The sequence below is a fragment of the Carya illinoinensis genome, chromosome 5, assembly GCF_018687715.1.
Source record: "Carya illinoinensis cultivar Pawnee chromosome 5, C.illinoinensisPawnee_v1, whole genome shotgun sequence".
Taxonomy (NCBI): Eukaryota; Viridiplantae; Streptophyta; class Magnoliopsida; order Fagales; family Juglandaceae; genus Carya; species Carya illinoinensis.
The window spans coordinates 17,504,697-17,526,727 of NC_056756.1; the positions used below are offsets into that span (position 1 = coordinate 17,504,697).

The 22,031-nt window shown below is 37.8% G+C and overlaps 2 protein-coding genes across 3 annotated transcripts; one reads left to right on the forward strand and one right to left on the reverse strand.

Annotated features, from left to right (window-relative positions):
* The first annotated feature begins 4,656 nt into the window (after positions 1 to 4,656).
* LOC122309804 (uncharacterized protein At1g27050-like) lies at positions 4,657 to 6,279 on the forward strand. Its single transcript, XM_043123469.1, has 2 exons — positions 4,657 to 5,107; positions 5,768 to 6,279. The coding sequence occupies exons 1-2, from the start codon at positions 4,754 to 4,756 to the stop codon at positions 6,014 to 6,016; spliced, it is 603 nt and encodes a 200-aa protein (XP_042979403.1). The 5' UTR covers positions 4,657 to 4,753; the 3' UTR covers positions 6,017 to 6,279.
* A 1,290-nt stretch (positions 6,280 to 7,569) lies between these two features.
* On the reverse strand, positions 7,570 to 21,272 carry LOC122309803 (protein PTST homolog 2, chloroplastic). 2 transcript variants are annotated; one of them, XM_043123467.1, is made up of 8 exons: positions 20,364 to 21,264; positions 19,516 to 19,681; positions 18,769 to 18,958; positions 18,442 to 18,680; positions 9,953 to 10,098; positions 9,720 to 9,867; positions 7,967 to 8,035; positions 7,570 to 7,873 (listed from the first exon to the last, which is right to left on the reverse strand). In XM_043123467.1, exons 1-8 carry the CDS (start codon positions 20,948 to 20,950, stop codon positions 7,778 to 7,780), a joined length of 1,641 nt encoding a protein of 546 aa, XP_042979401.1. In that variant the 5' UTR covers positions 20,951 to 21,264; the 3' UTR covers positions 7,570 to 7,777. The 2 variants fall into 2 exon arrangements, with proteins under 2 accessions (XP_042979401.1, XP_042979402.1); XM_043123468.1 differs by lacking the exons at positions 9,720 to 9,867; positions 9,953 to 10,098 and having other exon boundaries at positions 20,364 to 21,272.
* Between the last annotated feature and the right edge of the window lie 759 nt (positions 21,273 to 22,031).

Here is a 22,031-nt window from a genome sequence, read left to right on the forward strand (position 1 = left end):
ATTCTAAGCATCTATCTTGTTGAGTGCAATTTTTTGGAATAAATTGCAATGTTCAAATGCTGGAAAATACCCTGCTATGTTATACCTACACCAACATATACTCCCACCCATTAATATGGCTAACAATTGACCTTTAAATTCTGCATGTTCTCTTCACCCTTATAATCATAAGGGTGCCACCGGACTCCAAAAAATAAAAACCTGCATGTCCTCTCAACCCTTTAAATTCTGCATGTCCTCTTCAATTTTCATTATACAAAGCTTCCAATAAATAAAATTTAACAAAGTTTCCAAAAAATAAAATTTGTTATATGCATCTTCCAATAAATAAAATTTAACAAAGCTTCCAAAAAATAAAATTTAACAAAGCTTCCGCCCAAATTTAACATAGCTTTCAATAAACAAAAATTGACAAAGTTTCCAATAAACAAAATTTAACTGAGCACCCAATAAACAAAAAATTTGCCAAGAACTCTACTACTAGCTCGGATTTCAGCATGCCCACTCTTCCAAAGCTTCCACCCACATTACTCCCTATCACATTAACAATAAAAGCGGATTAAATTAACAATAATCTACGGATTAAATTAACAATAAAGGCGGATTAAATTAACAATACCGACCAATACATAATGTTAAAAGACAAATAAGTCACATACCATAAATTTTGCACTATGGATCAACATGTTGCGATATGTTGTCAATTGATGGCCCAAGATCCCTACATAAACAACCCAATAAAACACCAAATTTATTACCTTCTTCAATTAAAAAATAAAAAAAGACAAAATAATCATAAATCAACATTACCTCACAGAAGGACAATTGTTTTTAGTATGCCCCTCATTCTTGCAAATGCTACAATGTCTCTTATTTGTCGCATGTGTTTCTTTTGGGTTCTTCGCTCTCAAAGATTTTGGACATCCTTTTGTTGGCACCCTTGGAGGATCCTGGACCGTTTGTGAGAAGTTTGATATAACTTGACTTCCCATGTTGTGATCATCATTGGTTGGTTCAAATGCTCGTGAACATTCTACATTATCCTCCATGTCAAGTAACTCTTTGTGAACCTTCTCCAATGCAACTGTGAGGTGATTATGTTTCTCTGCTGACTATGACCCTAGTTCGACAATGTTGTAAAGTTGTAACATTGTTTTGGTTTTTCTCATCATAGGCTCATCTAGTCCTTCCCGAACATGCCCTTCAAGAGATGGTATGTCAGGAATTGGTCAACTCTTAGCATTAATAGTCCATATTTCTAACACATAATGTTGTGGCAATCTATCTAACTTCATTTTCTTGCCAAAAACACACAAGATATGCCTACAAAGAATTCTCATAAACTCCCACTTATGGCAAGTACATGTTGCATGTTCTTCATCACCCTCAAGTATCACATGATAAAGAGGTGTTTCTTTACCGTAAGCATTGACTCCATATGTCTTGGTCTCACCTTCTTTTGATAATTTTCTTGCTTGGTATCGTAGACTATCGAAAAGTTCATTTTGAAAGATCATGAAGGACTTTCTTGTATAAACCATTGCCGCCTCTTCTTCAATTTTAAGAGGTATCTTCATTATCGCCTGCGTAGATTTTGTCCACACATCCTTCTCTTTCTCTTTGAAATAACGTGCATCTATAACTTTTTCATATTGATGCACAAAGTCACTAACCATAGTGCTTGATTTGACATAGTCTTTGAAAAATTTATTCATACTTTCACTCCTTTGAGTTGTTGACATACCAGCACAGAATGTTGAACGCAAGTAAGCCGGAACCCACTTATCCCGTCGGGCATAAAGATTTTGCAGCCAACCATTTTCTCCTAACTCATACTTCACTAGTATCAAAGCTCATTCCTGCTCAAACTCCTAAGTTGTAATTGTCTCATGGATGCAATGACGGAAATCTTTTTGAAAGTCTGGATATTTGTTATATGCATGAGCCAAGTGTTCGGGAAACTTTTATAAAATATGCCATAAGCACAGTCTATGAATTGTATTCGGGAGTACCTCTCCAATGGCCTTTGTCATCGCCTTGTCATCATCGGTAATTATAGTTGAAGGAGCACGACCAAGCATTGCCTCTTGCCATGTTCGTAATAACCATGTATATGATTCGGCTGTTTCACTAACTAATATAGCACACCCAAACATAATGGTTTGATGATGGTGATTAACTCTAGAAAGTGGCACAAATAGCATCTTATAAATATTAGTCAAGTACATGGCATCAAATGTAACAAAATCCCCAAAATACTGGTATGCAGCCCTTGATCAAGCATCAGTCCAAAAACAACTTCCCATACACCCATTTTTGTCAACTTGCATGGAGAAAACAAACCCAGGTTCTTTGAGTTGTCGATCAACAAAATAGGAATATAACCTTTGTGCATCTCCCTCTTCAAAAACTTTTCTCCTTTTGTTTCCCACGTAATTTTCAACATCCTTACCAATACAGCCAACATTAAAGTCACCACCAAATTCTTTACTCAAGACCGACATAATCTTTCTTGTCGGTACACCGGACTCATTCAAAATCATAATAAGCTTTTTCTGGACTTACTAACTCCCATGTGTCCATGAAGAAAACTAGTACTTCTCGGTGTAAGTAAAATATGGTTATGTCCAACCACAAACTTGTTGATTATCCACTTTTCACCATCTTTTTTTATTCTCATTATTGCTTTACATCCAATTTTCGTCTCAGCTGGTTCAGGGATTGTTTGATCTTGTTCTTTCTGACTTACCCGCCGAAATCCTTCTCTTGTGCATACATAGTCTACTGCACAAAGAGTTTTATCATCTTTCGACAACCGAGTATGATTCGTTCTAATTGCAAAACTTTTTCGTCTTGCATATGCCTTATAAAATACTTGGGCGTCTTCCACATCCTCAAATAACATACCAATGAATGGCTCCGAAGGACCACTACTCGACGAGGAAATGACATTGGCTCCTCCATCCACATTGGCTCCATCTTCCACTTGGACTTCATCTTTCATATTCACAGCATCTTCTAAATTCACATATTCCAAATTCACATTTTCTAAATTCACACCACCTTGTACACTTGTGTTACTCATCAATATCTCAACTTTATCACTATCATAACTCATTGTTTCGTCCTTTGTTACAAAGTAAGAAATAAAAGTCAGTACACGGGCTATTTCTATGGTTATATTTACAATAAAAAAATATATATTTCATCTTAATATTTGTAATACAAACTGCATATTAATAATAAGCTTAACAATAAGCTTCAGATTAAAAAAGAAAAGGCTTTCATCTGGTCGTATATTTCATCTTAAACTACATTTATATTTCAAAGCCGTGGGAAATATTTTGGTCGTATCCATAGGTTCCTTCTAATGTGGAATTTGATTTGAAATGGGCTGTCATTATTCTTCAACAACCAATCAAGATAGAACCTAAAGCTGTTGACCCAAAAATTGAAAAACCAAAATAAAATAAAATAAAAGGTTTGAGGTACTACATTGTGAAGTGGCTTTATTCAGAATAAAGGCAAGGTGGAACATTTTAGAAGATAATATATGTAAAATAACATTGCAGACTACATTAAAGTCGTGCTCTCAATCACATCCAAAGAAGGCTTTGCTTAACAACATATCTAACACTATGTTTGAGTTAAGAAAGGCCAATTATATACGACACACACACTAGAAGTCGTGGGTTACAGGGAAAATATTTTACACATATACAGGGCAATCTAATCGGAGGTTACAGGGGAAATATTTTTGTCGTATACAGGCCAAAAACACAACATAATAATCAACAAACCCGCATCTAAGGGGTCCGGTCGATTCTCGATGGAATTCTGAGAAATCCAAAAGGAAAATCAGTACACCCAACAAATCCGATTTTACCCAGCTATTTTATCTCCTCTGCTAACCGATTCAAAAAAAACCAAAGTGGGCGAAAAAAAATTACCTGGAGCAGAATGAATATCAACTTCGTTGGACGACTAAATCGTGGGCAAAGCTGGTGTATTTTCAGGCACTGTGGTGGAGGTGAGAGCTTCGGAATCGTGGTGGTGGACTGCTGGAGGTGGCGTCGGGAGGTGGATGACGCTCAGGTGGAAGGTGCTGGGGTTGAGGTTATTCAGAAACGGGGGCTGTTACTTTTTCACTCGGGTTTGTATTTGTTGTTCCCTTTAATCGTGTGTGACTGGATCTACTTCCTTTGTGGTGTAACAACTGATGTGGCTTTGTTTTATTGGCTGGCTGTTAACAGTCCATTATCAACCCGACCGCTTAGAAGCGGCTTTGATAGGGAGAAATCGAGGGGGAGAGAGTGTCTAATACAAGAAAATAGTTGTTTATTCATTTGATTCTGTAGAATATCAATCAAATATAATCGATTTTACTGTAGTTAAAAGTAAGGCCAATTTGAATAGTAGATTAAGTTGAGAAAAAAGTTTAAAATATTATTTTTTAATATTATTATTATTTTAGAATTTAAAAAAGTTGAATTATTTATTATATTTTTATATTAAAAATTAAAAAAATTATAATAATTAAATAAGATAAGTTTAATTGAATTGAATTGGATTCGATAACCTAACAGAGTCTTAAAGTTGCATAATTTAATAAGATGTATTTTAAAATTTTATTAGCTAAATTCCTGGTTGAATTTGCATTTGGATAATCAGCTCTCAAAAGTAGGCAGATGTGGTAGATAACAGCTAGAGTCTCCATGTCGCAAAACCCGGTTCTCACTCTTCACGGAGAATTATGAACCGAAACCGAAAGCGTGACAAACCCTACTTCTCCCGCCACGTCCCCGCCTCCCTCTCAAAACGCCGGCGTCCTATGCCTTCCCACCCTCTTCCAGGCGACGATGCAGACATTGTCGACACTCCGATCGCGAAGCCGGCACCGGCGCCGGCGCTTGTTGTCATGGGCCTCCCTGTTGACTGCTCTGTCCTGGACGTTAAGTCCCGGTTCGAGATCTATGGCTCCATTTCCCGGATCCGAATCGACCGCGATGGGTCCGCGTACATCATGTATCGTACCAAAGACTCCGCCGAAGCCGCCATTGCCGCTGCCCTAGACCCCTCTTTCGGCATCACCGTTGATTCCACAGAAGTACTCTCTCTCTCACTCTCTCTCTCTACCTATGTGCGTTTGGTTTCTAAAAAAGTGTAGAAAATTTAGTAGAGGAACAGTTAAAACCAGATGTTTTTTAAATGATTGATTTATGGAAGGGTGATTGGGCTCAATTTTGGTTGATTTATTTGAATTAAATGCAATGCAAAGCATCAAAAGCAAAAAAATTTAATGATTTTTTCCAAGTACCCGAACGAAGTATTACTTTAAGATTCTGGGAACTCTGCCAGCAATTATTTTAGAACAGAGAGCTGAAATTGGAATTTTAAATGTCAAAGTTTTGGCCACGTTAAAAACTTGGGGAAATCAAAATAAGCATCCTTTCAGCTTCCTAATGAAATCGCATCTGGTGTGAGAAATTGTCTTTTAATTTTGGGAAAGCGAACTGTGTTCTAACCTTACCTTGTCAAAGTTTTGGCCACGTTAAAAACTTGGGGAAATCAAAATAAGCATCCTTTCAACTTCCTAATGAAATCGCATCTGGTGTGAGAAATTGTCTTTTAATTTTGGGAAAGCGAACTGTGTTCTAACCTTACTTTCTCAATGAAATTTTGTTGTTTTCGTCTGTTTTCTTGGCAACCAAAGCAAGGGGATCCTTTTTCTTCGCTTTTGAGTATTGAGTGAGGGCATATGTTGCAGGTAAAGGTGATGTGGGCAACCGATCCTCTTGCCCTCTGGAGGCAAGGAGTTGGGCTTGGTGCCAGCAAGGATAAGGGCTCATCCTCGTCCAAACTTTTGCGGGCCGAGGTACCTCTGAGCAGACATGGTAGAGGTAATAAACTTGCTTCAGCTATAGTGAAGCCCAGAAGTAGTAATGATGGTTCTTCTAGTGTTTCAGAAGTGCCTTTTAGGAGTAGAGAAATGGTGGCTTATGATGATATACTGTAACTATAGAATTGGTGCAGGGATTAATCTATTTTGTATTGAGGGAATGGATTTTAGGTCTAGCTATAGATAGATTTTTTATGTATATGTAGCCCTAAAGCTGCCTTATTTATTTATTTATTCTGGCTTTTTCATATTTTGCAGTGTAATTGTTTACGAGTTTGGGTTGCCTATCAAAGAAAAAAAAATTGTTTAGTATGGAAGGGTAAAATTCAGTTGTCAGGTTATTTCTCAATAAAAAATAAATTCAGTAGTTAGCTTGTAAATTTTTATTTTTGATTGGTATAAGTTGTCAGGGTGTAACTCTAGTGGCCAGACTTCAAAGGGCAGGCTTGCAATTAACTGTAGACTCAGACATCTTGGGTTCCACATTGTATAATTCTCTTGATTACCTGATATACGGTTTTTGTAGGACAGTTTTGTGTATTTGGGTTTACCCACCTAAACAATCAGAAGGTTGCTAACTTTGTGAGGTTTCACATCATCAAAAAGACAAGCTTGAATATGTTAAATTAAGCCTGAATTGAGTTTGATGTTGAGAGTACCAAATACGAAGTAAGCATGCAGGTTTCCAAGTTCAGCAATCATATCGGCCTTTGAGGGCGTTTTTGTTCCTCTCTGTTATTATCAGAAGATGCATTTTGTATACATTGTCTGAGACTTGTCTGGGGGGACATTGTTTTGACAGATTAGAGAAAGTAAGAATAGTTTCGAACGAGTTGAGTGCCGCAGCTAGTTTTGTGTTCCTTAAATATTAATTTTGCAACTTGATAGAGATTTTTTATTTTTTATTTTTTGGCAACATTTTTAAGTTTTCGTGTATTGGATGATGTTTCCCTTTTGAATCCAATTGTATTGAAGTTAGCATTTGAAGCACTTTTGCAATTCAAAACCACGCAATGGTTGTGCTGTCAAAATCTCACTGCTTTGACTCCCAGAGCATTGCTTGGTTCTGGTTTATACGTTCTGGCGCGGGATTAAAAAAATCTGCAGCTTTTAGTTCTCCTAAAACAATTTTGACCCGATCCGATATATGTTCTTGGGCGCAATTATAGCACCCCTAACTTCACAGGAGGAATCTATACGAACATTATGATAATTGAAGTTGAATGATGAGATATGACCATCATCCCACCCTCGTGGACTTTTGATGGAGCCTTGTTTCATATGATTTCCATTTTTGTTCTTTTGTTCTTTTCACATTTTTGGTTTTGCCTGTGGTGTAAAGCCAGTTTTTTTAAAGTACAAAAAAAAAAAAGTGAATGATTTTTTTTTTTCTCTTGCTTGTGTATTTTCCTCCCATTGTTGATGAAATAATTGGTGATATGATGAGGAACGGATGCCATCCATGCTAGAATCATCGGTAAAGATGAAAAAAACTGTTTGCATTAATGGGTTATTACAAACAAAAATACTATTCATCATCCGTTCATTATCTTCTAATATACTATCAAATGATTAAAAAATTATTTATTATTTTCCACTTATCTATCAATATGAACTTTCAATATATTGTGATGAACATGATCAGTGTATCACAAATTATATAAACTTTGAAAAAAAAAACAAAAAAATCTTCTCGAGTAAGATCATTCTATGTAAGTAAGATGTATTTACATCAACAGGCAACAGGGAGAAACCATAAACCATTCGAAAAGACAAGCATCTAAGAGTGTTGCAGATGCCCAATCCGCTAAGGTGAAAGAATCAAAGAAAATATATTTAAAAAAAAAAAAGCCCACCGTTAGTACCACAATCGTGCCTTTATGTGACAACAAGCAGGTTGTTCTCGTATCCATTGTTTTTTACGATAGGGCGTAGTTGATCAACCCTCCATTCACCGTCGACAATAAACTTGATCTGTACGACCAATTAAACATGTCAGTAGGCTCAACGTCTAGAAGGAGCAGTGCTCATTTCAAACTAATAACCAAGTTGACAAATAAGAACTACCTCGTATCTGCCCGGGTACAACTTGAGGCAAACAGAAAAGAAACCCGTACCTGACTGTTCCATCTTTCTCTGCAAAATAGAACCATCTTTGCATCTTGTGTCAATGTTGTTAACCAACTTAAAAGTACCGTTAAGTGTCTTTTCTATCAGGGTGTAGCAGCACATGATTCCACGGATGATCAAAACAACCAACAAACAAACAAAATTCTCATGCAGTCTATTCAAATGAAGATGAATAACTTGAACAATGCCATTTTTTCCAACTGATTCCCATAATAAACCAACCACTAAACGGCAGAGGTGCATAAAAAAATTTAATTGCCACAAGAGGGTAAAGTTTCTTCTTCACAAATGACTGAAGCACGCACAATTCACTCACATCTCCGATCTTAAATAAGAATCGCAAGGTGGCAAACCTACCATAAGAAAGCCATACCCCCCCATCGTTCAGCTGCATACATAATTTCACGGGTGCCAAATATAAATTTCCTTACCAGACAAAATCATCCTAAACATATATACTCTTTTGGAGAAAGGACGTCAAAACACAATTAATTCAAAGCAATCTCTGGTCAGCAAATTATTAGAAACACAAGCATGCACATTAGAATTGAAGATTTTGGATGAATGATTCATATATTTAGGCAGCACTAAACCTTGAAGAGAAATCTGCCTGCATACTCTAACTACAGTAGACAACATATTACTTGCTCTGTTTAGCACTAGTGCTGCTTGCAACATTAATCATGATTCTAGTTTAATGTTACCATAGATTTATTGTTCTTACATATATCACTGATTCAAATTAATATATCAGTTGATGTTTGGTGTGGAGAGCGTGCTCTTGAAAGGGCTTTCCCAGCTCTCTACAGTATTACAACCAACAGGGAGGCTTTGTGGCAGATCTACTTGCATTTTCTCATGGTTCTCACCAGTGGAATGTTCTTTTTAATAGGAATAATCATGATTGGGAATTGCATACCGTTGCAGAATTTTTTAAGAGTGCTCTACTCCAGGAAGAATAATGGCACAGGGGAAAAGGATACAGTGGAGGTCCAAAGGCAGCAAGAAGTTCACAGTGAAGGCATATTACAAAATTCTGGAGTCTCGAGGTAATGTACCTTTCCCATGAAAAGTATTTGGAGGTCCTGCATGCATTCCAAAGTAACTTTTTTTGTATGGACAGCTGCTCTTGGGAACATTCTGACCACGGACAACTAAAGGAGGAGGGGACTCATTGTGATGGATTGGTGTTATTTGTGCAAAAAACATGGAGAATCAGTGAATTAGTTATTATTGCATTGTGAGGTGACTGGAACATTGTGGAATGAGATCTTTAGAAGAGTTTATGTTTATTGGGCAATGCCATTGAGGGTGGTTGACTTGCTTGTTGGAAGGACATTTATGGCTGTCCTCAGGTGGCGGCAGAATGGAAGATGATACGTTGTGCATTATGTGGAGTACTTGGTCGGAAAGGAATGCACAGTGCTTTGAATATAGGGAGCGCATTATGGCGGGGTTTCAGAATTTTTTTTTTTGCACACGTTATTGCTATGGTTTTCAGCCATTGTGCTTCATGCAACCACCTTCCAGGACTTCTTTTCTTTAATTTAGTGCCTCTAGAATGTATTTAGGCTTTTCTTCTATATACTTCTGTGTACAATAGGCTTTGCCTACTTCATTCTCATTAATATAATTTATCTCTTACCTATCAAAAGAAAAATTAATATATCAATGCAAGATGAGATCAAACCTGGGTAGCCCAACCATCGAATGAACCTGCTAAGAGCACCACAGAGGCTGGATTGACCCAAACTATGCATGTAGTACGAAGATGTTGTAAAGCCCTAAGATTATCGTCAATTCTCTTCTGCTTCTCCTCCACCATCTTTTGAGCATCACTGAAAATAAAGATAAAAAGACTGTCACGTTGTGAGGGCATGTTAGAGGTATATATCTTGGTAAATGAACATAAATCTTGCACACATTATTGATAGTGCCATTTTTCCCTCTAGTACTGCTAACTTTGCACGTATTGACCGTAATCTGCCTTGAGCATTCATGATCTCATTTTCCTGGAACTCCCAAGCATCAGAAAGGTTCCGCAACTCCTCTGAGGAGCTTTCATGACCCTAGAGAAGATACAAAAAATCATATAGAAGATGATATAAGAAATATCCCCCACAAGAAATGCTCAAACTACAGTCACAGTATGAAAAAGCTTTCTAGAGAAACTGAGTGCATAGCTTAATTTTCTCAAACTGAGAAAAAGAATAGTTTGGAAGTGTAAAGCTTCAACCCTTCCTCACAAGAAATAAATTTCATAACCCAGAAACTCATCGAGAGTTTTATTTTACCCAACTTTGTAAATCATCAAGCAGAATCATTACAATATTTTTTAACATTCAAAAAAAAAAAAATTGGTAAGTAAGAAAATTTATAGATCCTCATAATTAGGCAAAGCCCAAGTACAACAACCATTCAAATTTAACTACCACCAATTGATAAATGGCTCCAGAGCCCATTATTTTATGAGCCTCCAACATTCTGCAATCATGCACATTTATCCCACAAGACTCTTCCCCCCCCCCCCCCCCCCCCCTTTTTTCCTCTTCTTTTTCCCTCCAAAGAGGGGGAAGTGTTTTAAAACAGCTCTTCCCAATGGCTTATCTAAACTTTCATATAAAATAACTAACTGAAACCCACTTTTTTTTTTAGCTAACTTTTTTTTTATGTAAGTAAAAATATTTTAGATATCAAAAGGAGCAACCAAGTATACTGAACGTATACAAGAAAACACCTAGCCCATAATAAAGCACCCCTAATGACCCAAAAACAACCCACAATATACTAATCCCAAAACTACGCAAAAATTACACTGAACCTCAACCACTTGTTTCCCATATAACTAATACCCAAGCCAAACCCCAACCCCTTGTGGTTCTCGTCTTCACATTGCCCTCCCTTTAGACTTCCCTCTAACTAAGCTACCTCCCTTAGTGTCGTAGTTTATTTCCCAAGAAAGATGTTGTAACTCCCTGTTTTTCTTGAAACTTTTGGTTTCAAGCGCGTGGCTTGCCTCGATTGCGGTGATTAGTTCATTGAACTGGTCTTCGCATCCTCCATGTGAAATCCCCACGAAAGGCAGAATCTCGTTAACTTTAGGCAGGATCCAATCCAATATCGGAGGAAAATAGACCAGGGGAGCAACATTTTCCTAAGACACATTAACCAATTGCATTCCCAATTCTGGACTTTCTTCCACGCAAGGCACCAACGACAAGTCCCATACCTCCTCATCAACTCCATTATTTCTTTCCATCCCCATTAGAGCTTCTAGGGTGATAGCAAGTCCCTTCACCTCAGGCGAATGACATTCCATTACTGCATTCTCTACACCAACATCCGACGAAGACCCCACTTCAAATAACCTACATTTCCTTTTGACTCGCCACGCTCTCCTAGATCTGGTTATAGGGACAGGACCAAATCCGATCTTCCGTTTTCCTTTATCTAAATTTAAAGGAATTGGGCCTATTTTAGTCTTAACAGCCCTGTTGCCTTCAGCTGAAAGCATATCTATTTTTGTTAACAAAAAAGCTATCGCTGTCTTCAACTCGGCAAGTTGTGTTTCCATATCCTTTAGAGAATTTGCATCGCTTTAAGCTGGTTCTGAGCTTGCGTGAATTGCAAACCACTTTCACCGTTCCCCTTACTATGAGCCACAGAAGCATGACCCATCTTCAGAGCTGCCGCATACGATCGCTTTGCCATCGTGCATGTGCTTGGGTCTTTGGTGTTCTCAATCTTCTTTTTCTTTCTTGACCCCTCATCACCGGGCAAATCCGTGGCTCTGCATAATTCCGCTGCAAACTTCTCCCAACCTTTTCCTTCATGCCCTTCAGGAATTACAACATTGCTCCGCCGGCCTCCTCCACCATATTCGTTGATGGTTAGTTACCAACCATGCTTGTTGGAGCATTGTTGGGCCATGAATTCTCTGTTACCTTCACGCAAGTTTCTTATATAATATATATTTCTCCCTGCCATTAATGCTTCTCCCATCGTAGCAATTAACCAATCTATACCATTCCGACCCATTCCTACCGATCTCCAAACCCTTCTTCCCCTCTCCACTATTTTTACAGAAGACCTCCGCAAAAGCTCAAAAGCCTTTGATTCCACCCAAAAATGCACCATTTCACCCATACTGATACAACTTCAAGCTATACGGGGCTTCATTCTGTCGAGAAAGGCTGGAAAAATGCCCAACTCAAAATAAACCAGTCCCCAGAGGTAGGCCGACGTCGGAGGCCAACAAAGAGGTCGCCAATGTCCGTCAATAAGTTCTGTGGAAGCCAACAGGGTCGCCGCTCCTAACAAATCTTAGAAAAAATAGACCCAACCCAAATAAAACCCAGTCGCCAGAGTAACTCTGACTTCGGAGGCCAGCGAAGAGGTCGCCGGGACCCATCGGAACTTTCTATGAGAAGAAACGTCAGTGGCTTCACCTAGAAAAGGCAGGTAGAGGGGAGGCAGAAAAATACCCAGGTCGCCAGAAGGATATACGGCGCCGAATACCCTTTAGTGACGTTGCCAGTGTCCGTCGGTCCTATCTGTGCTGAACATGTGATATCACTTGCCGGACAGGTGATGGCGGCAGTGGCTCCTCTAGGGTTTTCTTGTTGTCTCTCGCTATCGTATTGCACGCTTCCCCTTTTTTTAATACACCATACATCAACTTATCTATTCTTTTTCTGCAGTTAAAATAGAAAAACCATTGTAGAAAGCGTGCGATAGTGAGAGAGAACGAGAGAACCCTAGAGGAGCCATCGCCACCAACACGTGTCTAGCAAATGGTGTAACAGCCCGCTAGAAATTTAATTGTGAAATTTCTATTAGCTTTAGGAACCTCGTGAAGACCCCATAAGTTTTCACGAATCCATTAATCGTATAAGTTTTAGTCTAACTACATAGTTAGTGTTATTATTTACTATGGTATCCAAAGTGTGTTTTTGATTATTGGAGATAGTTAGAAGTATCAAAATATATTATGGTTTGTGTCATTAGACTCGGAGGGTTATTTAAGGTCTTATGGCACAATAACATTTTTTCATATTTTCGGACGAAAAGTCTGTTCAAAACTGTAGATATTATTGGATAAAAATATCTTGAGCTAATTTTTGTAGATATTATTGGATAAAAATATTTTAAACTAATTTTGTGGATATTATTGGATAAAAAAGTCCTACACTTAACTCTCACTTCGGGTAAGAGAGTCCTACACTTAACTCTCACTCCAGCCTCATCTCTTCCATATCTCATCCATAAGTATCTCCAGCCACCCCTCCCCACGAAATTATCTTCATTTACACTTTCCATTAAAAGAATATCAAACACTCTCTCTCGGACAGCTTTTAGGAGTTTTTTTGCATGCCCATTTCAAAGCTTTTGTAAGTGTTTTATCATAAAGTCTCCTTCATATAAGTTGTTTCTTTTTTAGTCTAGTTTACGTGGATATCTTATTTATCTCATTTGAAAATCATTTGGTCAGTCAAATATTATGTAAACTATAGAAAAGTCATTATGGGAGATAAACTGGAGAATATGTTATAGTTTGGAGTTTTTGACCAAGCTAATGGATAGATATTGGTTCGAAATTTTTATGGAGTATTGTTAACATGTATATATGACTATTGGTTGAGGATTTTTGCATGATTCAAGGTTTTGATGAAAGATTTTCTTAGATTTAGAAACTTAGAAACTGGAAGAGGATCCAAACTTAGAAACTGGAAGTTTAACTCTTTGGTGGTTTAAACCTATTCCAATGATTTTGATAATTTTATTGGAGGATCCTAAGCATCTTATATACATGTTATATTATTATTTTGAATATATTTGATATTAGTTTCAAAAATATGAAATTTTATGCAAAGAGATATTCAGATAAACCAAAGTGTGGATGTTCTTGGCTAAATTTATGTTTTGGTTAATTTTTAACCATGTGATCTTGAATTAGAAGCTTATATATGTTTTAGGATATCTTTTTAAACCATGTGATGGTTTGGTTTGAAGATCACATATTTATAAGTCATAGATCAAAAGGTTGATCAAAACAAGTTGAAAACAAAAATCAATAGAAATAGCATATGGGAATTTCGGCCCTATAGAGTTTTAATAGTTGTGATTAATTTTAATTTTTCTAAATTGATATTTGAATTGAGGAAAAAATTTATATGAGACATGTAAATTTTGGTGACTTTTGGAGTTAGTATGCAAAATCCTTAAGTTATGGGTAAAACGGTCATTTTCCTACATGCAGAGAGTAAAATAGAAATTTTACTCTTTAAGTTAGTATTTTCCATATTTCAATTTATTAGTGATTTAGTGCTAACTTTTAAAATCACTAATTACAGTTCCTCGTGATCGCGCTTAAGGTTTTATAAGAAACGGGGAGATCGAGGTAAGTTAGCTTTTAACTTACTAGCAGTCTACTGTGTATGTGTGCTAAGTAAAGGAACTACAGTGTATGTATGTGTGTTATCATATATGTCATGCCATGCCAAGTTATCACGTAATTGTCTATTATACAGAATTTATTCTGTCATCAATTTTTATATGTTACATAATATATTCTGTCATGTATTACTGTACCTTACAAGTACGTCATGCTAAGTATGTCATCTATTACATGTATATCAAGTCATGTAATATTCACTGTTGCAAGCATGTCATGTTAAATATGTTGTCTATTATATGTTATGCCATGTTACGAAATGTTTCTATCTCAAGTTGGTCATGTATTTCAAGTTATGTTCAAGTCACGTTATGTTACGTCAGGGTTTCAGTCATTTCATATTCCAATCACGTTTCATCTTGAGTACATTCAATTTCGTGGGGTCCACAACATCTATGGCACACGAAGTATGGGGTCACAGCAATTGTGACGCATGCACTACGTGAGACACAGCAATTGTGACGTGTAGAATACATAGGGCCACAACAATTGTGGAGTATGTATTTACACGTAAAATACATGGGGCCACAACAACTGTAGAGTATGTATTTAACTGCATTGTGATGTGTAGAATACATGGGGCCTCAACAACTGTGGAGTATGTATTTTTCATGTTAAGTCAAGTTTCAAAACAAGTTCATGATAAATCAAGTTTCATATCACGTTCATGTTAAGTAAAGTTTCAGAACAAGATCATGATAAATTAAGTTTCATATCATGTTCATGTTAATTCAAGTTTCAGAGCAAGTTCATGCTAAATCAAGTTTCAGATTAAGTTCATGTCAAGTCAAGTTCAATTCATGTTTCAATTTAAGTTATGTCAATTATGTTATGTTGTACGCCAAGTTATGCTTTAATTACTTATGAATTTGATTATGCATTTATGCTTTTACTGTCATCTATGCATCATTAGCTTGTGTGGAAGTTTTTTGTTAACTTACTGAGATTTGTAATCAAATCTCACTTTGGTAGTCCCAACTACCATTCCCCCCGAATGGTAGATCTTGTTACAGGACCTGAAGGAGAATCAGGAGCTGATCAACTAAACACAGTTGACTAAGCGACGGTGCAACGTCAATGTTAATATAGTAGTTAACGTAAATTACTACTTGTACGATGGAGTTGCATCTCTAGTACTTTTTAGATCATAACCATTTTGGACTAGTGTTGTGATCTTAGTTATTCAATGAGTCTTTCTGTATGAAGTATGTTTTAAGCATTTAGGATATTTTCAATTTGGTGCATAGTATTGCTAAAAAAAAAATTATCCGCTGTGAATATTGCATAATGTTAGATGCATATTAGGAACATTGCATCTTATATGTCATGAACGGGGGCAGGTAACCTTGTGTTGCATGTCTCGACACTTCAAATGTCCGTCCGATCCCAAACGGAATTTGAGGAAGTCACAAGTGGCATCACACGTCCGGCACAGAAAGGACCGGCGGACACCAGCGACGTCACTAAAGGGTATCTGGTGCAGAATATCCCTCCAACGACCTGGATATTTCTTTACCTCACCTCTACCTGCCTTTTCACAGTGGAGCCACCAGCAATTCTTCTCACAGAAAGTTGCGACGGGTCTGGCGACCTCTTCGCTGTCCTCCGATGACAGAGTTTCTCCAGTGACTGATTTTTTTGGGTTGGATCTCTTTTTTCCAAGATTTGGTAGGAGCGGCAACCCTGTTGGCTTCCATAGAACTTATTGACGGACACCAATGACTTCTTCGCTGGCCTCTAACGTTGACCTACCTCCAGCGGCTGGTTTCTTTTGAGTTGGGCATTTTTCCAGCCTTTCTTGACAGAATGAAGCCCCCTACAGCTTGAAGTTGTATCAGTATGGGTGAAATGGTGCGTTTTGGATGGAATCAAAGGCTTTTGAATTTTTGCCAGAAACTAGGAGGTCAGTTTTCTTTAGAAATAGTGGAGAGGGGCAGAAGGTTTTAGAGATCGGTAGTAATGGGTCAGAATGGTATAGATTGGTTGATTGCTACGGTGGGAGAAGCATTAATGGCGGGGAGAAATACAGATTATACAAAACAATTCCGTGAAAGTTACAAAGAATTCATGGCCCAAGGATGCTCCAACAAGCATGGTTGGTATCTAACTATCACCGAACATGGTGGAGGAGGCCGGTGGAGCAGCGTTGTAATTCCTGAAGGGCATAAAGGACAAGGTTGGGAGAAGTTTACAGCGAAATTACGCAGAGCCGCGGATTTTCCCTATGATGAGGGATCAAGAAAGGAAAAGAAGATTGAGAACACCAAAGACCCAAGCACATCCATGGTGGCGAAGTAAGTCTATGCGGCAGCTCTGAAGATAGGTCATGCTTTTGTGGCTCAGAGTAAGGGGAATGGTGAAAGTGGTCTGCAAATCACGCAAGCTCAAAACCAGCTTGAAGCAATGCAAAATTCTCTAAAGGATATGGAAACTCAACTTGCCGAGTTGAAGACAGCGATAGCTTTCTTGTCAACAAAAATAGACACGCTTTTAGCTAGAGGCAACATCGCTATTAAGACACAAATAGGCTTGATTCCTTTAAATTTAGATAAAGAAAAACGAAAGATCGGATTTGGTCCTGTCCCTATAACCAGATCCAGGAGAGCGTGGTGAGTCAAAAGGAAATCTAGGTTATTTGAAGTGGGGTCTTCGTCGGATGTTGATGTAGAGAATGCAGTAATGGAATGTCATTCGCCTCAGGTAACACAGGATAAACCGTTAGGCAGCGTTACACCCTTGCCCGAAAATGGTAAAAGGAGATGTAGGTTCCCTTGAAGTTGCTCATTTAGGGTCGCCTAAGGTGAAGGGACTTGCTGTCACCCCATAAGCTCTACTGGGGATGGAAAGAAACAATGGAGTTGATGAGGAGGTACGGGACTTGTCGTTGGTGCCTTGCGTGGAAGAAAGTCCAGAATTGGGAATGTAATTGGTTAATGTGTATGAGGATAATGTTGCTCCCCTAGTCTCTTTTCCTCTGATAGCGGATTGGATTCTTCCTAAAGTTAACGAGATTCTACCTTTCGTGGGGATTTCACATGGAGGATGCGAAGACCAATTCAATGAACTAATTACCGCAATCGAGGCAAGCCACGCACTTGAAACCAAAAGTTTCAAGAAAAACAGGGAGTTACAGCGTCTTTCTTGGGTAATTAACTGCGACACTAAAGGAGGTAGCTCAGTTAGAAGGCAATCTAAAGGGAGGGCAATGTGAAGACAGGAACAAGGGGCATTTTGGGTATTAGTTATATGGAAAACAAGGGGTTGAGGTTCAATGTAATTTTTGGGTATTCTAGGTAGTTTTGGGATTAGTATTGTGGGTTGTTTTTGGGTCATTAGGGGCGCTTTATTATGGGCTAGGTGTTTTATTGTATACGTTCAGTGTACTTGGTTACTCCTTTTGATATATAAAATATTTTTACTTATAAAAAAAATCATTTAAATATTCTTTCTTCTTTTTTTATTCATTTTAAATATTTTCTCAAACTACTGTTAAATTTGTAATATACTTAGATATTTCAATATTTCTCATATATTAATGTGATTACAATATTTGTTGCCAAAATGGCATCAATAGCCCAATAAATATTAAAAAAGAAAAAAAATAGACAAAAATCATTATCCTTTTTTTGTGAACTTTTAAAATCCTTTTTCATGTTTTTCAGAGTTTCTATCATGAGTACTTTTTATTAAAATAAATTATTCTAATAATATTATAACCTTTTCATGTTATATGAAAAAATGTATAAATGTGAGAAATATAAAAGACGATAAGGACGAAGGAAACAATAAAAAATGTTTGCATAGATGAATAGTGTTGTATGTTAAATATAGATAATCACTTTAGCTCACATGTATTTTGCATTGATTTTACATAATTCAATGGAGACCTTATTTTGAAATATTGTTAGTTATTTTACATAAAAATGCCAAATAGGAAAGCCATTGTGAGTGTTCTTACCTGCTGTGACATAGCTTTATCAGCATTTGACCTCAATAAGAGAAGAACAGAGGAAAGCTCTGACTCCAGGTGCTGAAGTCGACGCCGTATTTCATTATGATTAATATCTTTTGGAGATAAGCCCAATTCTTTCCCTGTGTTTACAGATTTACCAGTAACATCTCTTATTTCAAGAATCTTGTCTCCTGAACCATCCATTGGCCCTTCCGTCCTAGTTTCATTGTAAGCAATTTCAGCAGCTGTAAATTTTGTTAATAAAAAGCAATCAGTTAATCCAATCCGTGAGCCCATGAAACCACCAGATATTAGTGTTGGAAAATAAAAGACCTTCAAAACTGGCATCAGAAAAGCCTGCCCTCTGAATGCTCCAAGTTCTCCACATGTCTGGCTTAAGTGAGTTTGCTAAACCATCACTATCTAACAAAGATCTGTTCTGATCCAGCTTGCCTCCCAAATCATTTTCCGTATTTGAACTTAAAGAAGTCAATTCACTGCTGCTTTCCGGTCTAGCAACTATCTTTTGCGATGTAACAAATACCACATGTTTTGATTTAGAAATTTCTTTTTTACAGGTAAAAAAATGTATTGAGAAATTTCTACTAGCAAAGGATATGAAATCAAGCAATTAAACCTAGAATCATGAACATATCTCTAAATCAGGATGCTATGATAAAGACCCACACTTGACCAGAGATTTTTCTAAAACATTATTTATCACCTTTTTAGTTAAACACAGCTCAGTGACACCTCTTTAAAAAGACCACCACAGAGTTGTAGTCACAAAAACCTTTTGCTCATACTTTGGAATTTTATGAAACTATCTCTAGAGCAGAAAATCAAAACCTAATAAACAATAAGAACAACTCTCAAAACCAAATATCCGAAATCTCTCACAATGATAAGCATCTACTATAGCCGATAAAAAATTACATGCACCTATTCTTGGCGTTATTTAATGAGTAGGAGGGAGTGAAATTTAAACACATAGCAATATAAGCAGTGCAAAATGTTCTGATTGAACATCACATCTCAAGAAAATGCCAATGCTTCTTAAAATTGACAAAACTAACATACCGTATCTATTGAGGTTCCAGGATGCCAGTCATCTTCACAATGATTTCTTGGGAAGTGAGCATCATTTCCTTGCTCTCTCAATCCAAACCCAAAAGTCATATTTCTTTGTTTCTCCAATCGATTCAATATACCCTCAATCCCAGACTCATCCTCTACAGCTGTTTCCCTATGCAAATATCATTAAGTTAGATGGCCCTTCCAAGAAATGCATGATTAATTTGATTGCTAAAAATCAAGTCGTATGCAAAAACCCCAAGATTTGATACCTTGTGCCATTATATAATTAACATGAATGCTATACGATTCCAAAACTCATACTAAAAATAAGGATAGGGGAACAACATTTTTTTTTTTTTCTTTTTGATGTTGGGGAACCTCTCCAAGGCAGGGCCCTTTGGACCCATCCCTGTAGACTAAACCCCGGTCCCGTGCACCGCACCCTCGGAAGTTTCCCTACACGGAACTGGTTAAATCGCTGGCTTTTCACCGGTGGTGTGGCCCCAAAGGATTGTTTGCACCCATGAGGTGTTGAACCTTGGACCTTGAAGGGAATGAGACCCCAAGACCAAGGCCTTCACCACTTGGGCCAACCCCTTGGGGTTAACAACATATTTAAGCATAAAGAATCAAACATGTACAACAGCTTACTCCCCAGAAGGCAGCAAGAAAATTGAAAACTCAGCCAAGAATGCATAATCCTATCATAGTTGCTACAGGCAAACCATCAAAAGAGCTCTAGACTCAAATTCTTAGTTCGGGGTATACGACTTTTGCATATAAAACTAGGAAAAAAACATATACGGAAAAAAAATGCAAACAAGACTACAAGAGCATTGTGTGACCCTCACAGTGATCTACCAGACGACGAGGCTGGGGGAGAAGAATTTCCTGAAAAACGAGGAACCATCCCAGAGCTCTGAATTCCGTTTACCACCGAATTAAAAACACCAGCACATTCTTTATCCGCTGAGGAAGAATCCGAAATCCCAGTAGGAACATTTTCTTGGACCTTCTCATTCTCCTCGTTCAAATCCCAGCCCAGCGAGAGCCAACCACCTCTCTCCACGATAGCATCCACCAAGTCCATCCTCCCGGCTTCAACCAGTTCTTTCTTGCTCGGAAACGCCTCCGGATTCCTCGACTCCTTCATAAACTCCAAAATCTCCCCCTCCAAAGCAAAATCCCCCTCGCTATCCCACTTCAGACACCTCCTCACAAGGCCAGAGAAACGACCAGGTTCACCGTCCCCACCACAACCACCGTTCTTCTTCGGCGCAACAGAACTCAGATGCATAAACTGCTCCCGTAAGCGTTTCCTTCTTCTTATCGAAGCAACGAGGAGAATGGAGGGGGTGGAGTGAGACTGAGAGCTCAAATTTGGGAGCGAGCAGGAGGAGACAAGGAGGTGATTAGAAAAGGTTGTGAGGGAGAGCATGGCTCAGGCATTTCGTCGAACACCGGAAGGCTAAAGGCGACTATAGGATTAGAGGGACAAAAGAAGGTCGAGGACACAGAAAAGGGAGAGGAGAGGTGGCAAGCAACGAACAATACCACTGGAAAGCGCAACGCGCATTTAAATCTAATCCAATAGCTCAGATTAGCGTGCGTATGCGTGTTTACTATTTATTAACAGTGTCAGATTTTTGGGCGGGGAAAGACTACCATCGACACAGAAATCCTATCGATTAACTTAGGTCTTTCTTCTTGTAACTTGCACCTCTCCTCTGTGTCAACGTGTTTTTTCATCCGTATTACGCTCCGGCGGATTACATAGGGCCCAAAAAAGCCGATTTAGTTGGGCTGCAGAGGCCAGAATCCAGATTGAGTGAGTAACGGATCCGGACTAACAAAGACCCGGCAATACGAGGGTCTGGAGGTACCACGTACGTATGAAAATAATTTCCTTACAATTTTTATTGGGAAATGTTTGTATGTCCTCTTCATTTGTCCCCTCCAAGTGACCTATGATCACAAATTATTTTTATTTTTTAAAAAGATTTAAATATATCAAAAATATATGAAAAAATAAAAATAAAAGGCGGCACATCCGGTGATAAACGAGCATAATAGCATCGTCTATTTTTATTATAATAATTCTATATAATATAGAAGGCAGTTTGTAAATTTAAAATTCGTTCTCAATGAAGCGACATGATTACACTGATTGATTGTTAATGAGTCATAAAAATTTGTAGATATATAATTATCTATTTCTCCAATAGTTATCAATGTTACAATTAAAAAGAACGAATACGTATGTTGGAGAGCCCGCAAGAGTCAAATATAGAGATAGCATGAAATTAGATAAGGCGAGATAATGCCATAAAGTGGCCAAGACTAGACTTAAAGTTGATAGAAAATTGAAAATTGCGTGAAAAGCTGGAATCTGGATGATAAAAGTTGGGAGAACGGACAGGTGAAGGGAAACTTCATTTTCAAGGCTGTCTAACTTCACCTTCTTTCTCCTTAAGAGTGGAGAAGAGAGCTTGCACAAAATAAATTTCTACTATATTTCA